This window comes from Sphaerulina musiva, assembly GCF_000320565.1.
Source record: "Sphaerulina musiva SO2202 unplaced genomic scaffold SEPMUscaffold_6, whole genome shotgun sequence".
NCBI lineage: Eukaryota > Fungi > Ascomycota > Dothideomycetes > Mycosphaerellales > Mycosphaerellaceae > Sphaerulina > Sphaerulina musiva.
In genome coordinates this window covers 522,104-539,734 of record NW_016017388.1, presented here as the reverse complement: position 1 = coordinate 539,734, position 17,631 = coordinate 522,104, and the positions used below count along the sequence as shown (strand labels likewise).

Sequence of the window (17,631 nt, the reverse complement as noted above, 5' to 3'; positions counted from 1 at the left end):
TACCTCCATGTAGGTAGGTAGTCTGTGCCACTCTGAGGTAGAGATGTTGAGGCTGAAGAAAATATGCAAAGATGGGGAGTACCTATAGTGGCAGGCTCGGCAGTGGCAGTTCCCATGCGAATATTGTGCAACTTGAGGTGCTGCTACTGTGGAAAGGGCAGCAACTTCCTGCTGCACTGCCACTTTCAGAATGGAACGGATTCGGCTGCCAGTCCTCAATCAAAGTCTTGGCACAACTTTGATTGGAAGCTCACCATATGTGCTGTATCCGCTCCATGTGGCAAGCTAGATAAGGGTGTCAGTATATTCTCAACAAACCAAGGACAATACACGACGAGAATCCACTCTTCAAGCCGCCGTACAGCCGCCGATACCGAGTAGACCCCACGGAGAGTAGCAGTATCACCAATGGTGACTCGCGCCTCAGCAATGGCAGCGCGGAAATCCCCACGCTTGGGCGGCCTGCCTTGTTTAATACGCTCCGGAGGGTTGTGGCATGCGCATGTGCCCATATGCTAAGCTGAAGGCCAGCCTTGTGACCGTGCTCGCCCTCCAATTGCGTCTCAACACCCACAGCTGGCAGTAAATGGCATAGCTGTTGCTATGCAGAGTGTGAAAGTACAGTACCTATGTCGAGCCCGCGATAAGATAAGGCGGCGACTGCTGAATTGCGAGGAACAATTTCAATAGCGAGGTCACGTTCTGTATAGCCGCAGTAGTGGTATTTTCGCATCGCACCTCTGTCGGCTGGATAACACGCTCACATGCTCCGTTCAGCAGTGAAAGCGCACAATGCAATTCCACGTAGTTCAGACCGACCTAGCTCGATATCCTGTACCGTTGAGTCCACAACTTGTCCTGAAAGACATCTGTCTTGTATGCCACCGTATATTTCCCGATGCGACGAGATGCTTTCCTTGGGCTCGAGCTTCGCTTTCTTTTTCAACAACGTCTGTGACTCGGCTCGCGCAGGTGGAGAGGCAGAGCTGCAGCTGATTGTGGTAGGACGGCCTTCGTGATCAGGAAGCGCAGGACTTCATAAGTGGAGGTGGTACGAGGATAGTGACTGCGGAAGAAGTCCAGGCGTCTCTTGGCTCATATCATCTCACTCGATGGGAGATCTCTTTGCACTGTTCTGCTTTCGTGCTCGCTTGCTTGATGTTGGGATATTGCGGTCGATTTAATGTGGGAGTGCGTGTCTCGTGGCTTCCGAAACGGCGCCATGACCTCTTGTAGCCACCTTGTGACTGCTGCCATCTGCAGCTTACAAGCTCGACAGGAACGAAGAGGTCATTTCTGCGAATTCGAGGTTGAGATGTTCGCGATTCACGTACTCGTAAAATCCAACCGGTTGCCCATCCCACCTCAGTCAATACCGAAAGGACATTTGTGGGGGCTAGCGTCTTGGCATTCAGCCGACTGCCACAAGATCTCCTCTTCTCCTCTGTAGGAACAAATATACATTCATACATGTAGTGATGATAATGCCAGTCTCTCGAAAGCACGCAGGTTCCCAAACAGGCTTCTCTCCCAAAGCCGAGCGAACATAAGAAGCACAAGCACGATTAGTCTTACGAGGCTTACTTACACAGGAACTCACTGAACCGTTGCAGGATTTTCTGTATTGGCATACAACAACAAGAGACTCAGGGAAAAGCTCCGAGGCCGACGATAGCACTGTTGTGAAAGACAAGGTATAGCCTCAGCATACCGATCTTCAGTACTGTTTCTCTCAATGCTGTTCACAGTGGGTAGTGTCGCAAGGTGATGACTATTCTTTTTTTTTTGAATCGCCTTCCGCCGCATTAGGCTCGATGAGGAAGTACAACTGCCACAGGTGGTGGTGTGCGCTGACCAAGTTTTTCCCGTCCTCAAGGCTATCTAATACCGAGATTACTTTTTCCTCGCAACACAGGAGTCTTCGCGCTCATGTAAATCGTGTCGCCACAGAGATTATTATTTCTCTACCGTGCTTCCGCCGACTCCATCCTGGTGAAGATCATCCTTCACGTCACTGGCAGAGCTCACGATCGGAAACAAGCAGAGGAACAGCGCGGCTTGGTTTGACAATTATGTTGAGTGTCTGGAGAAGAGTTGTTGAGGTATGTATCGTTGATGTTTGGAGTGATTTTGAGCACGTGATATGAAAGAATAATGATGTAGTATTACGAGTAGAGTGAAGAGGGTCCTCGATTTTGAAACTTGAGGTCAAGCAAATCCTTGTTGAAGACATTGGACAGAAGCTTTACTGTTCTGCATAATCGATCGAAGTGTTTAGTTTTACGCTTATCTTCACACACACTCTCTCTCTCTCGCTCTCTCGCTTTTGATCTTGCAGTCTGCAACTGAACTCGGCTCTCGCCAGATTCACTTTGTCCGAGATATACCTGATGCTTGAGTTTGATGATGAAGTATTTCCTCCTACCTTATGACCAAAATCTGCACTTGAATCCCGTCTCAGCTCTGTTCCCCGCATAGAATGCTCAAACGTCAAGGCCTTCGGACTCTTGTGTGTCGATGCCAAAGATAGATGTTCCGAATCGGAGGTAGGGATGGACTTCACTCTCTTCGGAGTCTGCAAATTTGAAGAACATTGCCGATATCCGTATGCGATCATAGGTACTGTGTCTCAGTTTTGCACTGAACAACATATATAGTGGTGTCGTGCAACGCTTCATCAAGTCGACAGACAGTACAGCACAGCACAACACAGCACAGCACACATCCCATCCACCATCTACACAGCTTTAACCAACTTCAATCAGTCACTACATTTACATCTCAAAATGAAGGTCACCCCAGTCTTCCTCATGCTCGCAGCAGCCTTCAGCGTGGCACAAGGTGCTCAGCTGGACCAAGGATCGAACGAGGTCGCCGACATTGTTGCTCGCTCTGCCCAGGGACAACAGCAACACGGAGGGCCGGCCGGAGCTAGCAACGGTGGAGGCCAGGGCGGTGGACAGGGCGGTGGATCTGGTAACGGTGGAGGCGAGGGCGGCTCAGGCAGCAGCAGCGGCGGCGGCGGCGGCAGCAGCAGCAGCGAGAACAGTGACGACAATGAGGGTAGGTGAAATCCATTTAGACGCTGTCGTTGACTGTTTATGGCGGACCTCTAACATACGATGTAGACTGCGATGACGACGACACGCAGTGCAACTCTGCTATGGGACGAACTCTTCCAGTGGTTGGTGGTGTTGCTGGACTTGCGGTCGCCATGGCAGCTCTGTTGTAGGAGCGCGTCTCGCGTCTGGAGTGAGCGGGGGAGGTAGTTGTATTGCTTGCAGGAGGGTCTGAAGATGGTGGAGGATCCTAAGAGAATGTGTCAGTTAACCAGCTTGTGCGTCCCATTAGTTTTGTTGTACACGATAATCTACCTACCTACTATTGCATCTCCATTACAATGCCAGCCGCGATGGTGACTGGTCCGGCATGCTCTCGGCCGATCTGCTATCCGTCAATATTCCTGTACCAGAGGATGACACTTGAAACATGCGAGAGCCGCGAGACTCCGCATTTACTCCCCATATCCGTGTTGCTTACACACCCGCAAATGGATAGTGCTATACAGTAGTACATGTAGTTCGGCGCTCGTTCAGCCATGACATGGGCGCCAGGGCAGGCTCCAGCTCGCGTGACGTATCCGGACGCGACGCGAATAGTTGATAGGTATGTAGTAATGATGGAACGAGTTCTACAGGTACCTATGTCCTACCTTAGGTACATGTAGTTGTAGATACTGTAGGTGTACTTACCAGGTTCATGTTGCGTAGCCCATGAGAGAAGTCGCAGTCTGGGGTGCATGTACTTCTACCACCTCCGGAGTCCGTAGCACGCCTCGTCAGCAGGAGCACAACAGCACAGAAACCCCGCCCTGCCCAGACACGAGAGCAAAGCCAACAGAACAGCCAACAGGCAACAGCGTATTCACGACTTCCCATGAACACGTGCTGCGCGAAGCCAGATACCATCGGAGCGTTTCGGTGTGAACGACGAGCGACGACGTGATGATCACCGCCACGGCGCCACGCTGGTGGACTTTTCGACCTGCTCAGCCCAGTGGCCCCAGTATGCCAATTCTTGGCAAAAGGCTGGCATCTTCGGCACTTCTGCGCCGCGAAGCAATTATTTGGATGCCTGATGAGATGCCAATGTTCCCGCCTACCCTGAAACATCGTGAGCATAGGCATTCGTCACACGCTCTGCTGGTGGTTCGACTCTAGTCAGCGCTATTCGGGACAGGATGCTGATGATTGCTGATGATTGCCGAGTGACTGTCAGGCAGCCTCACCCGGAACCTGGCGTCTTGGGCTTGTCTTGTCGACATGGCTGAGCAGGTTCGCAAGCTGGCACGTAAACGTGTCCTGGCATGGCATTCTTTGGGAATGGTCGGGCAAGCGGCCATGAGGATGATAGATGTATATAGGTAGGGTATGGGTTGATCTCACCTCAGGTCATCACTACCATCAGTCACAACGAGTTCCGCAGTTGAAATACTTATTACGGCAAAGCCCCTCGTCCATCAGTGCGACACATCGACGCGATAATGCATAACACGAACGTTCTGCTCGCTTTCGCAGCCACGGCCATTTGCGCTGTTCGGGGACAAGGTCTCGGTCTGGACAACAACGATGTACCACCAGAGTGCCGCTCGATATGCCAGCCGGTCGTAGATGTAGAGGCGGTACGTGCAGCTGCCCGATAGCACAAAGAACGAGAACTGACTTCTGCCTCAGTCATGCGACAACCAATTCGACGATGATGCCCAGCAGTACCGCAATTGCGTGTGCCAGAACCAGAGCGCGTCCCAGGCTCTTCCAGCTTGCGACCAATGTGCAGCGCAATACCCCAACTTCTTCATTGACCGAAACGACGACGATGGCCCAGATATCGACGACAACGGTAGGTCCAGGTGATATGAAACTTGAATGCTCTAGTTAGCTGATGCTTGCTCCTAGAAATTTCTGCATGGGCCCGAATTTGTGGCCTGCCCGCGATCCAGCCCAATGGCACCGGTCCAATGTCTAGTGGCGTCCGCCCGCCCGCCAGCTTCACTACATCCATGATGACCACCACGCAGTAAGTGAATACCGCATGAAGAGGCTTCCATGCCTTGTCTGAGACCTCTGCTAATGATCCTCTCTTGTCAGGATCTACGACTGCGACGACCCAGATGATATCATTAACCCTACTGGAACTGGCCGAGGAGACAGAGATGATCCACGATGCACTCGTACCACCGTGGTTCCAGTCGTCGGCGTCGTTGCTCCTATGACCACCGGTCCTTCGGGTCCAGCACCGACAGTAGTGTCTGTCTCTTACACTACCTCGACCGGGACGAACGCGGCTGGCAGCCCGGCTGTCTTCACTTCTGCTGTCTCGACCTATACTGGTACTGGTGGTGCAGCACTCCCAACCGCTGCTGCGGGATATTTTGGCGCTGGTGCAGCGGCGCTTCTTGCAGCCTTCGCCTTGTAGACGTCGACTTTTGGTGGACTTTCTTTGCAAGAGCGGGAGCTCTCATACGACCCTCTCGAGATGAATAACGGCAGTTGCGATGATATCCTGTGCGTGCTTTAGCAGAAATATATAGCCATACTGAATAATTCAGTGTCAAATCAGTTTGCCTGGCTACTTTGTGCGCAATTGAACCACGTTCAAGTATTGCTCAAGCGTCGGCGCGTCCTCGTGGATACCTTATGCTCCATGAAACTACATGTAGCTTAAGTACCTGTAGTAGAGACCAAAAAGAGTGAATAGGTAACTCGCAATCTCAACAGCGAAGAGTGAAAGCACGCAGGCCCGAGGAGCTTATCGAAACGGGCAGCATGGAAGCGGAGCATCGAATGGTGGGCTAAAAACCAAAAAGAAACATGAACCATGGATGAATCGAACATCCTTAATCGTTAAGATCACTTGGCGATACCGTGAATCGAACACGGGCTAACGCGGCTTTGTGGACCACAACACGTCGTCATACCACTAGACCATATCACCGCACTGAGTGCGTGGTTGCCCATAGGATTGGTTGCCAAGAATCTGACGCTGTTGAATATATTAGCTAGATTTTACTATCAGACAGTAACGCGCTTCGCCGGGACATTTCCCTTCCCCCAGGTCTAGCCAATCGATGCGTGAATGCCGCGCAAGAGACATACTTTGCACTATGCTGCATGGCGTAGCGAGAGTGCCACCAAATGTACTTGTTGAAGCCTCACAGATCTAAGTCAGGTATGTAAGGAGTAGTGTAGAGCTGCAGGTCTCACTTGGAAGTCCAGAAACCATATTAGAAGTCTGAGTCGTCCTCCTCCAAGATGGTCGTCGATAGCAAACCTGCCTTCCTGCGGTTGCCATCCGATAGACTTGCGTGCCCTGGCGACGCATGTCCCGGGGACAAGTGGCGTTGAGGCGAAGGACCATTTGCATGCTCCGACAAATAGGGTAACATCAAGGTAGGCAATGCGTCTTTGCGTGTCTGCTTCTGCTTCTGCTGGCGATAATCCTTGACCGACCTGACTTTGGGCTTGATTGGACGTGGAGCAAAGAAAAGGCCATTGAGTTTCCTGGAGATCAGGCTTATGATCAGACCACCTGCGACTCCTACGAGGGCGGCGATGGACAAGTATATGAAGAGCGTCTAGACGTCATTAGCGATATGGGTCAGAGGAGATTGACGAGAGATGAACCTCAAACTTGACCACAGCCTTGAATGGGAGAGCAAGACAGGCCAAGAAGAATTGGGTGAGGTAGACAACGGGCTGCAGAGTGAATGCAACCGGGCGATATAGCAGGTGCAGCAGGCGTAACACGGTGAATGCGATGGTTTTCAGGATCCATCCGACGGCGTAAACAACCCAGTACAGGGAGGGGTAAACAACAGCCATCACGCCGCTCTCTCGGTTTTTTGCTACTGGTTCGACCATGCTCTCACGTGTCATGATGGCAGACCTTTTGGATCATGTCTGTGACGCCAAAGCTGATGCTGGTGGACATGTGAGGGTTGCGCGGTGATAAGGCTCGAAACGGTTTTTTTGATGAGATGCAGTAGTAGTGGAAGGCTAAAGCAGAACTGTCACTGGTGGGCACTGTGCAGCAGCACGCCAAGACCGCGGTGTCCATATTGATCGCCTTGCAGCGTCCGTCTCGCTCCATAGTGCGAAAGCTATGTTACCTTTAGTACTGGGGTTATGCGGGGAGAAGCTGAGGCAGAGGAACTGCGCTGGATACTGCATTGCTTCCTACATGTACCTACATGTATTTAAACATTCCATTGTCTTCCAACGTCATGAGCTCTCCCTGACCTAAAAGAACTAGGGTCGTTGCGACAGAGCTCTATAGTTCTATCGCTATCAGAGCCATTGAGAAGACCATCTTGCTTGACACATCACCGCCGCCACCACACCCACCTCGCCTCAACACTTCGATTCCGCCTCAGTAGCCCACGCCGCCGACGAGCTTCTTCTGGTCCTTGCGCGCACAGTGAACACATACACCATCTCGGCCCTCCATGGGCCAAGCTGATAGCAGGCCTGCACGGCCGCTATCATCCACGTCGGGCTCGCTCCCCGCCCGCTCGACACCACCGCGCAAGACGGCCTCGCAGCAGCAGCAGCCGCCGCCGCCCCCACCACCACAGGAAGAGCCGACCGCCTCCACAGAGTCGACCGAATCACAGCCAGTTGCTGTGCCCATTTCCAACCACAGCGGGCCCGACGAGCTGCTGCAAGACGACTACATCCCGACCGGCTACTCCGAGAGCCCATATGGCCTTCCCGCTGCCAACTACAGTCGTCCGCCGCGACTGCCGCTGCCCATCGAGGAGGAGGAGTACCGTCCGGGCTCGCCGATCATCAACCCGCAGGATGTGTCGGCCATTAAAGAGGACGATATCGAAGGTGGAGCCATACCTCGCATAGCTTCTGTGAGGAGCTCGACGACCGTGGACGACGACGACGTCGGGGACAACGATGCTTTTGACACTTCGGGTCTCAATCATCTGCTGGTCAAGATCCCCATCAAATTGGCATGGAATGGTGGCGGCGATAAGATTTTCGTTACAGGCACCTTCTGCAACTGGGAGAAGAAGATCAAGCTGCCTCGTAATAGAGATGGCAGCCCAGGCTTCTCGGCTAACGTCCATCTACCTCCTGGTACTCATCATGTCAAGTTCCTGGTAGACGGCGAGATGGTCACGTCTCCGGATTTGCCGACCACCGTCGACTGGACCAACATTCTCGTCAACTATATCGAGGTCGTGGCGCCCTTGCCCGAGGAGACACAGAAGCAGCCAGCCGAGCCGGCTAAGCCAATGCGCATACCTGGCGCGGCCATCGCAGCTGATCAAACGACGGGAACGGAAGAAGCTGCAGCAAGGCAGTCGGCAGAACAAACGCTACCAGCCGAGACAGCTGCTGATCTGCCATCTACACTGCAAGCGACCGACGGCTCGACTGAGCAGCCCGTAACTGCCCCGGTCTCGATTGCCGGAACTCCTACACCCCGTCAGGTTGAACCCCAACCAGTGCCAGAAACTAAGCCAGCGCCAACACCTGCGCCTCCCAAGCAGAGACTGCCGCGCCCAAAGTACACTAACCAGATCCCGCAGTTCCTGGTTGATCTCGATAACTACAACAATCCAGAAGATGAGCGATATCAGCGTGCTCAGCGAGTGACGACTACCCTTCCACAACCTCCGAGTCTGCCAATGTTTCTGAATAAGAGCATTTTGAATGGCGCCACGCCGCACAAGGATGACGCGAGTGTATTGATAATGCCTAATCACACTGTACTGAACCATCTGGCTACTAGTAGTATTAGGAGCGGTGTTCTGGCCACGAGTGGTACCACCAGGTACAAGCGCAAGGTATGCCGCTTGCACGCGTTGTTAAAAAGATAGATGCTTACTTATTGCAGTTTCTCACTACTATCATGTACAAACCGACCTCAGACGAGACTTGACGCCGAGACTAGAGCAACAGCAAATGGCTCATACTGCATACTCGGAGGTCGATATGGGAGTGGCTTTCTGATTATTGCGCTTCATGAAAAGCACTGTTTCATGTTCCTCAACACGTTGGCGCGCAAGAGTTGACGCCAGCGCAACATGCGGAGAAACACACGACACTTACGGCGACACGGCGATAAACGGGAAATGAACCTTCTTGCCACTTTTTAGGGATTGTGTGCTGAACACGGGTCAGTGGGCCTCATTTGGCCTCGTGGACCACAGGCGACATAGAGACGGCATGGGGATGGTGCTAGAGCATGTAATGCTTGCAGTGCGCCTCGATATGATAGATACTGATACTCCCTGTAGCGATTCAAGTTAATGAGTATGGATTGAGAGCGGATCTGATTTGCAGCCTCGTTCATTTTCTCCGGACCCTTCACTACCTCGGGCGTACAGATTGAGCGTTTGAAAATAAATCAAGACGGGAATCTCAAGAATCAAACCGAGGTCAACATGACCAAGGACGACGCCCGAGCTCATTGATGATACTACTCACAGCAGTGCATACATGTAGTTAGGCAAGTCAGTACGGGCTACCGAATCATACCCGGAACCACTCCGATTGCAAGTCAACGTTCGAGCTTGATAATCCCAAATCGCTCTTCTCGAACCTGCCACGCCTCGCGTCACTCGCCGCGCCTGCTCTAGACTCCATCTTAGAAAGAGTCTCACGCGCATCCAATTATCCTCGGACTTTCAACGAGTCCATTTATTCCCTCCAATTCCCTTGGCCTCAGCGCAATGTCGATCACGTCTTCGGTCTCGCTCATCATACCCATCAGGAAACTTTCTCAACAACACCTAAGCTCCCCTTTCTACTCTCCCCTCTCCCCCCACCCCCCTCCCATTTTTTTCTCCAACTCCATCTGATAAAAACCACATACGTACAAGACGCTGTCTAACGTCCATGACGTCCGGTTGTGTAATCTGAAGTCAAAGTAGTTGTGCTGCTGGATTTTCTTTCCACAGGTATTTCTACAGTCGTCTGGGCATCGATGGATGTGATGGTTTAGTTCATATGAGGTATTAAAACGAAGACTGGCTAAGCTGTCAAAACTGTAAGCTGGTTCGTGTGAGGATGGAAATACTGTGGTGCCTTTCGTGGCGGCTGATATCTGGTCCAGGCACGTGCTAGTACAAGTAAGTTGTCATGAGAATAATCATTTCGTTGATATCTCGCTGTTGAAGCGGGGGGCTACTATATGTAGATATGTGCTATATAAGTCGATATTCGTGTAGTCATCGCAGTGATGATGAAAGTAGAAAAGCAAGTGAGGTTTCATGTCCGTCATGAAGTCATGCCAAAGCGAGTGTAGGAGGTACCTTGTAGTGCCAAGTAACAACAACAATAACAATGGTCGCCAAAGGAGTGTCAGTAGGTAGGATTGCTAGAAATTCAGAGCAGCAAGATTACCACGTTGAAGTGCTTCTTGTTTCACGTGTGCGGTTTCTCATACGATCGCATGAGATGGAGAGATTCCGATCTCCAAGTCGTCAGCTCTCAGCGATCAAACAGATTGCTTCTCGGCCTTCTCAGTCGGCGGAGCCTGTATGCCACTTCTTCTCGCTTTTTTGGCTTTGCGAGCACGCTTAATTGCCTTCCAGCTCTCGACGAGCGAGATGAAAATGACGAGACTGCCAAAGACCAGTCCCCACTCCCAACTCAAAGGCTCATGTCGAAAGACGACACGATTGAGGCCAGGAATGTAAATGACCGGAAACGGTGTGACCATTCCGGCCAAGACTGCCCAGAACAACCATTTGTTCTTGCGTAGAGTGCCAAACACACTCAGGCCAATTCGAGCATCTTCGTCGGGATACATGTTGAACAAACTGAGGTCCAAGTGCTTCGCCTCCCAAGCCATGACAGAGAGCAAAACGGTCAGGATTGAGTAAGCAGTGCCGCGAGCTCGGTAAGGTAGCCCGCAGCTATCGTTGTATTCGTGATTGCAATCTGCTCCCAGGTCTCCATTTCCCACGCCATAAGCGACGACGACATAAGAGGCGAGACAGAGAGATCCCATACAGGTTCCATAGATGAATTTGTCAATGATCAACTCCTTGGTGAAGACACCGGCTTTGAGAGAGTGTGGTGGGCGGCTCATCACATCTGCAGAAGCCTCTTCGAGTCCTAGACCAATTGCCAGGAAGGAAGATGTGACGAGATTGGCGAAAAGGATCTCCAGAGGCGAGAGTGGGAAGACCGACACGCCATTCCTATCCTCGAAAGCCAGGCCGATGAGGAGTAGAATGACTTGTGCAATGTTGGAGATCAGCAAGTGAAGCAAAAACTTCCGAATGTTGTCGAAAAGGCGCCGACCTTCGCGAATTGCAGAGACAATAGAGGCGAAGTTGTCGTCGGTGAGGACCATGTCGGCTGCCTCCTTGCTGACATCACTTCCATTCAAGCCCATCGCGACACCAACGTCTGCACCCTTGAGTGCTGGCGAATCGTTCACTCCGTCGCCAGTCATGACGCAGTACTTGCCCTGGCGATGCAAAGCTTCGAGCATGCGAAGCTTTGTTGTTGGAGAACACCGGGCCAGCACCAAGGGAAGAGAGGTCATCTGATCAATTTCAGCATCGCTCAGCTTGTCAAAATCAGACGCTGTCATGACCGCAGTGCTCGAATCTGCACCGGAGACGTGCGAGGCCAGAATACCAATTTCGCGAGCGATAGTGGTTGCTGTCTTCATATGATCGCCCGTCAACATGTGGACTGTTATCCCAGCAGCTTGACACTGCTTGATAGCGCCCGCGGACTCGATGCGTGGAGGATCGTAAATACCAACAAGACCGGCAAACTCCAGATGCTTCTCCATATGTGTACGATCTGCGAATCGCTCGCGATCTTCCGTTGCGAGCGTGCGATGACCGAGGCATAGCACTCGAAGACCTTCGGATGCCATGGCATCAGCTTGAGCCAAAATGGCCTGAGAAGTTTCGTTGCTGACGTTCATCAAAGGTATGAGAACTTCCGTGGCTCCTTTGGTGTAGCATTTGCGGTCGCCAGTCGACGAGTGATCGTAGATGGCAGTCATGCGCTTTACGGAAGAGTCAAACGAATGCTCGGTCTTGATAGTGAGATTCTCTCGAGAGAGAGTCTCTTGCTTGCCACAGCCAATACGCATGGCCATGACCTGAAGGGCTATTTCGGTAGGCTCACCGGCCGCAGTCCATAGGCTGCCAGAGGCTGCAGGCGGTTTGACAGTAGACACATTGCAAAGTGCAGCGATCTGGAAGAAGTTATTGACTTCACTGTCATGGACCACTTCCTGTGGTCCTTGGATCGTGCGATCTTCCAGACTCAGTGTGCCTGCAGTCGGATCGAGGGGATTCAGTTCGTTCTCAACTTTGATGACACGGCCACTTGGAAGCCATGCCTTTCGAGCAAGCATCTTTCCCTGAGTCAGTGTGCCTGTCTTGTCAGAGCAAATGTTCGTGACTCCTCCAATAGCTTCAAGGGCACCCATCTTCCGAATTACGACGTTACTCTTGGCCATAGCCTTGGAGCCTACCGCCATCGTGATCGTCAATACAGCGATCAGACTCTCTGGTATGACGGCCACTGCTACACAGATACCATAGATGAGAGTTTCGTCATCGATTTCCCATACGTTGGCAGAGAACACGATGATGGCAAGGAGGATGGCCAATGCGAAGAGAAACAGAGCAAAGTACGACAGTTTGACTTGAAGTGGAGTACCAATCAGTCCCAAAGCGCCTTTCAAACCCTTCCAAAACCTCTTCGCCGCGCGCATAATCCATGGTCCCTCCTTCACAGGCTTCTTATCGCGAAGAAGGGCGGCGATTTTTCCAATCTCGGTGCTCATGCCAGTGGCAACAACGATACCAGCGGAGCGACCTCGAGTTACTGTAGTCGAGGAGTATGCGATATTCTGCCTGTCTCCAATAGGAGCATCAGCTCTGTCGGACATGAAGTCAGAGTTTTTGGGGGCAGGCTTAGATTCTCCAGTGAGTAGAGCCTCATCGCTAGCAAAGTTGATGCTGTGGGCGAGACGGACGTCAGCAGGAACGACGTTTCCGACGCCGAGCTGGACGATGTCTCCTGGAACCAGTTCCTCGGCCTTGATCTCCTGCAAAGTGCCATGATCACGCAAGACTTTACAAGTGGGCGCGGCCATAGCGAGGAGAGAAGCAATGGTCTCTTCGGCATTGTAGTCTTGGAAGAAGCCAACTACGATGTTGAGGACTATGACTGCACTGATGACACCACCCTCAATCCAGTCCATAGTAGCATAGCTCAAGATCATAGCAATGGCGAGAACCAGCGTAAGACTGTTGGAGACCTGGCGAAGAAGGATACGCCACCAGATGACTTTCCCCTCCGTCTGGAGTTGATTCAAGCCATACTGCTCACGACGGCGGCTCACTTCACTGGCTGTCAAGCCATTCCTGAGATCTGTCAGTAAGCCCGCAAGGACGCAGATGAATATAATACTCACTCTACAGTGGTGCCGAGGATGCTTGCCACACGAGTATGGGACAAAGCGTGGGCATGGGCTTGGATGGTGCTGATATGAGCACTGTCTACAGTGTCGACAGTGGTAACAGAATTGGACGCTTTTTTATCGCGAGCTCCGAGCAAGGCGTTGTCGTTCAAGAGAACAGACTCCCTGCTCGAGCCCGCGCTCGGTATAGGCGGCGGGTCGTCGACATTGCCACTGTCATCGGCGGAAGGTATGCCTCCTGGGCCATGGGGTGCCGTCGAGTGTGATGACCCGAGATGGTGAGTGGAAGGGACAGAGGGGTTTTCCATCAATTATTCGGATGCAGACAGGCGGCCTTCGCGTATTGGGAGCAGTGATAAAGACTTCGGGTTGGGGATGAACAAAGAAAGGTGATCTCGTGATGGAAACAGGAATGCTGAAGGGACAGGAGGGGTACCACCTCTGCTTTATGCTCGTCAGGCCACGGCATGGGATAGGTACAGGCTACAGCAGAGCACCGCCGAGTGCCTGGGCGAAGCTGCATGCCGCCACAAGGAGTGTAGTTTACTTGGCGAATAGCTATCCGGTGCAGCTTATCTCATCTTTCCTGGCATGACATTGATAGATATCCTGTCCATTGGGAATCATCTCCATCACTCATGTATCACCTGGATAATTCCTACCTTACCTTAGGCTTGATTGCTTTGATGACGGGAATATGTGAATTGGGCCTGGACTGGGTAGGACATCAGAACATGGGGGAGAGTTGGGGAAGCATGTCGTGTGGTTCAGAAACTTCAGCACGCTAGAGTTCGTATCTTGGCAGATCCACTGCTTGATGCCACATCTTTGGTCGCGTGAGCCTCGTGTCCACTTGTGTCTCCTCGCTGTTGCGGGTAGCTGTGCTGGCCGTATCGGTAGAAGGACCACGACAGCAAAGACGAGCCGAAACTGCTGCATCTGGAGCATGGCAGCAGTTTCATAGAAGACCAAGGTAATACCTTCACGCCGTGGAGGTGTACGACATTCACTGCCACCTACTCTCCATTGCAGACTTGCAATTTTCATCGTCTGGAGCAGTCTACGGCTTCCACCACTGAAGGTAGTCTCGAGGTCAGAGGCTAACGAGTCAGGTATCACTAACATTTGCCACGGCATTCTGAAGTGCCAGGCAGCGTGTTCGTGGACATCACGGGCATCCAAACCAACTGCTGAATGTACAGAACACGTCGACTACGCACTTCACAATAGAAGGTACCCCTTTCCTGCGAACACTGTCCGTCCCCGCACATAACTGTCTTTTCTCTTTTGCTTACGATGATCTCAATCCGGGTTCACTCCTGCCTTGCCCAACAGTCCGATGGTCCAAGTCACGAGACAGGTGATGGTTCCGCCCGAGAGTTATATATACTCACAGTGAAGGCGCTCGACCAGAGCAGAGATGATCTCAGTCGCATTCCTGTAGTGATCTATCAGTGCTTTCGTGATCTTGTCTCGATCAAGCTCGAGATCAAGGAACCAATATCCACAGCCTAATCACCTCATCTGCCTCATCGCCAGACTCCAAGTTCATGTCAAAGGTGCCTCGCAAAGCTCTATTCGTCTCGTCCTGGGTATCGTAACAACTGATTATAATGCACGGCTGTACCATAAGGTATCGTTTTCAAAGCAGCCCTTTCCTCGCCAGCTCGATCTTTCTTTGCGCTTCTCCAGCTTTGAAGCCACCCTTGCTCACACAGGCCATGCTGCCTTCGCCAAACTCGACTTTGTCCTCGGTCTTAGGAAACGCGCAAGGACAATGGTGGGGAAAATGCACGCAGGAGAGGGTGTGCGGGCAGAGGTATTTGTCGCAGCGTGCTATGAGATTTCACGTTAGAGTACAGTTTGAGATATGGTCGCAAGAAGTTGCCGTTCGGAAAGCAGCATACCGCCGTCGTAGTTCTGCTGGTACCACTGGCTATCGCTGCCCATGTTCTGTGGCTCTTGCTGTTGTTGTTGCTGTCCGAACATGTTGCCGAAGTTGAAGAATTGAGCCATGGCAGGACTGATGAGGAGCAGCAGCGCTCCAACGATTGCTTGGAATTGCATCTTGCGTAGAGCTCGTGTGGTGTGTTTGCGAATGGTGAGGACGGGAATGGACCTGCCCAAGTCACTTGTCTACTTGTTCATATCGGCAACCTAAGGTGTCAACATCGGAGGAAAGTAGGAGCGGCAAAATGCCAAGACAGCAGGCTCTCCAAAGATTGAAAGAAAAGCTTCGACAGCTTCATCACTTCGCGATATCTACCAGCACAACCCACGGAACCCATCACCACCACCGCCACAGCCGCTCAAAACACCGCCCACCATGCATCTCATGTACACCCTCGACTCCGAAGGCAAGCGCGTCTATACTTTGAAGAAGGTCGTCGGCAGCGAAGTCACCAAATCTGCACATCCGGCCAGGTTCTCGCCTGATGACAAGTATTCGCGGTATGGCATATGTTCGACTGTATAGGTTGGTGGAAAACGAGACTGATGGTTGCGCAGACACAGAGTCACTTTGAAGAAGAGATACGGTCTGCTGTTGACCCAGCAGAGTAGGTTGCGCATGGCTGCATTTACATGGATCGGACTAACGTGCTGCGTAGAGGATAAGGTGGTGCTTGGACAGTAAATCATCTTCCGGAAAGAAATACATATGGGCTTAGCGAGGCGTTTGAGGGCGTGTTTTGGGGGATGTAGAAGATGAGCTGGGTGATTGTTTTGCTGGCAGGAAGTGATCATCTTACTGATAGAAGAGATGGAAGACAATGGGACACCTTTTCGAGATTTTCGTCCCTTTGACGTCGGAATGTTGATCGCCACGTGGGTGGTACTTGATCGCACCTACCTATTCGGAAATGTTCTATCTGAGGTATGCTGGCTGAATGCAGCATTCTTTTGGCATTCACTGTCTCAGCTCACTTCACTGCTCACTTATGTATGAGACATCACGATCAGCGTGTTACTCACTTGTTCAGGCACTTTCAACACAAACTCCAATCAAACGACTTCCAGCAGACATATTCTACCTCTATTCCGCCACTGTCTCACAGACCTCGACGAGACATCCACTGGGCGACAGCATCGACGAAGCGGTCGTTTGACTTGGCAAATCTTGAAGATCCCGAGAAATATTTGACAAAGCTTTGATTGTGGTGTCGAATATATACTGCTATTTGGCTCAAGCTCAGTAAAAGGAACTTGTCAAGGGTACGGTACGGGTCAGCAAGGTCCGCAACAACTGGAAAAGGTGACATACAAGCATTGCTTGAAACTTTCACAGAGGCTTGTCAAGATGGAAAATTCGCTCCTCAACAAACTCCCCGCTGAGATGCGCAACGAAATATACAGACTGGTCGTCACATCGAGCACGGCGCTCAAGGTCTGTTCCAGCTCTGTCACTAACCACGACGATGACGACGACGGTAAATCAGGCCCAACAGCCACGCAACCAGCTCTCACAAAAGTCTGCAAGCAAATTCGCGCCGAGAGCCTGGGACTGTTCTATCTCAGCAACAAGTTCAACATTCACATCACTGGATCCCCTCGCGGAAACTCCGAACTTCAAGAAGATTTCGAAAGACAGACCATCGAGGTAACACGGTGGTTACGCCAGACAACCCCCAGGAACCATTTGTTGATCTCGAGATTGAAGCTCGTGATGTACATGCCGTGGGAGAGCGGGAGGGCAGTTGAAGAATGGGCATGGTTCTTGCGCAAATTCAGACGCTACGGATATAGGAAGTCGAAGCTCAAGACCACCGTTCACGTACTGAGTAGAATGCATTCCCTCCGGGACGTGTTGAGTCTTGCAGGGAAGCTGGACGCGTTTGGTGCGGAGCAGGCTCAGAAGGCGAAGGCGTTCTTCAAGGACATGGGAATCAAGGCTCGAACTAATTTCACTTTCATTGGATAGAGCTGGGTTGGTGGTAAAAAGAGTCATCAGGCTGGACGTTTGCGTGGAATAACCAAGTATGGCCCTGGAGAAGAAAGAAGGAAGAGTCGAGATGCGGATGGATCTCAGAATCAGTTTTCCGGGCTAATTTACCACCAGCGGCGAAGATAGGGGATGGTTGGTACAAAGGTGTCTGGGTCCCTGCAGCTTTATCCAACTCGCGAAATACATACGCAATATGGAACATCTGAAGG

The 17,631-nt window shown here is 51.8% G+C and overlaps 9 protein-coding genes and 1 non-coding gene across 10 annotated transcripts; 6 read left to right on the top strand and 4 right to left on the bottom strand.

The window, feature by feature from the left end:
- The first annotated feature begins 606 nt into the window (after nucleotides 1–606).
- SEPMUDRAFT_149680 (uncharacterized protein) lies at nucleotides 607–1,201 on the top strand. The gene has a single exon (XM_016905704.1). It carries the CDS (start codon nucleotides 765–767, stop codon nucleotides 1,017–1,019), a length of 255 nt encoding a protein of 84 aa, XP_016759924.1. The 5' UTR covers nucleotides 607–764; the 3' UTR covers nucleotides 1,020–1,201.
- A 1,501-nt stretch (nucleotides 1,202–2,702) lies between these two features.
- SEPMUDRAFT_126227 (uncharacterized protein) lies at nucleotides 2,703–4,156 on the top strand (the record flags this gene model as incomplete). The annotated part of the gene is made up of 4 exons (XM_016902043.1): nucleotides 2,703–3,309; nucleotides 3,379–3,444; nucleotides 3,545–3,701; nucleotides 3,753–4,156. A coding segment is annotated over exon 1 (281 nt), but the record flags the coding sequence as incomplete, so codon positions are not given.
- Nucleotides 4,157–4,475: 319 nt separating this feature from the next.
- On the top strand, nucleotides 4,476–5,623 carry SEPMUDRAFT_149677 (uncharacterized protein). Its single transcript, XM_016905703.1, has 4 exons — nucleotides 4,476–4,681; nucleotides 4,734–4,899; nucleotides 4,956–5,076; nucleotides 5,148–5,623. The coding sequence occupies exons 1-4, from the start codon at nucleotides 4,544–4,546 to the stop codon at nucleotides 5,473–5,475; spliced, it is 753 nt and encodes a 250-aa protein (XP_016759922.1). The 5' UTR covers nucleotides 4,476–4,543; the 3' UTR covers nucleotides 5,476–5,623.
- A 291-nt stretch (nucleotides 5,624–5,914) lies between these two features.
- Nucleotides 5,915–5,994, bottom strand: SEPMUDRAFT_t39. Its single transcript has one exon. It is a non-coding gene; the product is annotated as a tRNA-His (tRNA).
- A 289-nt stretch (nucleotides 5,995–6,283) lies between these two features.
- On the bottom strand, nucleotides 6,284–6,881 carry SEPMUDRAFT_46257 (uncharacterized protein; the record flags this gene model as incomplete). The annotated part of the gene is made up of 2 exons (XM_016908992.1): nucleotides 6,284–6,634; nucleotides 6,684–6,881. 2 exons carry the CDS (start codon nucleotides 6,879–6,881, stop codon nucleotides 6,284–6,286), a joined length of 549 nt encoding a protein of 182 aa, XP_016759921.1.
- Nucleotides 6,882–7,504: 623 nt separating this feature from the next.
- SEPMUDRAFT_156736 (carbohydrate-binding module family 48 protein) lies at nucleotides 7,505–9,334 on the top strand (the record flags this gene model as incomplete). Its single annotated transcript, XM_016907692.1, has 2 exons — nucleotides 7,505–8,860; nucleotides 8,911–9,334. The coding sequence occupies 2 exons, from the start codon at nucleotides 7,505–7,507 to the stop codon at nucleotides 8,953–8,955; spliced, it is 1,401 nt and encodes a 466-aa protein (XP_016759920.1). The 3' UTR covers nucleotides 8,956–9,334.
- An 825-nt stretch (nucleotides 9,335–10,159) lies between these two features.
- On the bottom strand, nucleotides 10,160–13,878 carry SEPMUDRAFT_67096 (ENA P-type ATPase 2). Its single transcript, XM_016909774.1, has 2 exons — nucleotides 13,474–13,878; nucleotides 10,160–13,423 (listed from the first exon to the last, which is right to left on the bottom strand). Exons 1-2 carry the CDS (start codon nucleotides 13,785–13,787, stop codon nucleotides 10,516–10,518), a joined length of 3,222 nt encoding a protein of 1,073 aa, XP_016759919.1. The 5' UTR covers nucleotides 13,788–13,878; the 3' UTR covers nucleotides 10,160–10,515.
- A 776-nt stretch (nucleotides 13,879–14,654) lies between these two features.
- On the bottom strand, nucleotides 14,655–15,567 carry SEPMUDRAFT_149673 (uncharacterized protein). The gene is made up of 2 exons (XM_016905702.1): nucleotides 15,387–15,567; nucleotides 14,655–15,315 (listed from the first exon to the last, which is right to left on the bottom strand). The coding sequence occupies exons 1-2, from the start codon at nucleotides 15,544–15,546 to the stop codon at nucleotides 15,122–15,124; spliced, it is 354 nt and encodes a 117-aa protein (XP_016759918.1). The 5' UTR covers nucleotides 15,547–15,567; the 3' UTR covers nucleotides 14,655–15,121.
- A 180-nt stretch (nucleotides 15,568–15,747) lies between these two features.
- On the top strand, nucleotides 15,748–16,497 carry SEPMUDRAFT_149672 (ribosome biogenesis protein Nop10). Its single transcript, XM_016905701.1, has 3 exons — nucleotides 15,748–15,930; nucleotides 15,988–16,037; nucleotides 16,089–16,497. Exons 1-3 carry the CDS (start codon nucleotides 15,806–15,808, stop codon nucleotides 16,112–16,114), a joined length of 201 nt encoding a protein of 66 aa, XP_016759917.1. The 5' UTR covers nucleotides 15,748–15,805; the 3' UTR covers nucleotides 16,115–16,497.
- Nucleotides 16,498–17,064: 567 nt separating this feature from the next.
- SEPMUDRAFT_149671 (uncharacterized protein) lies at nucleotides 17,065–17,549 on the top strand. Its single transcript, XM_016905700.1, has one exon. The coding sequence runs from the start codon at nucleotides 17,144–17,146 to the stop codon at nucleotides 17,396–17,398; it is 255 nt and encodes an 84-aa protein (XP_016759916.1). The 5' UTR covers nucleotides 17,065–17,143; the 3' UTR covers nucleotides 17,399–17,549.
- Nucleotides 17,550–17,631: the final 82 nt, after the last annotated feature.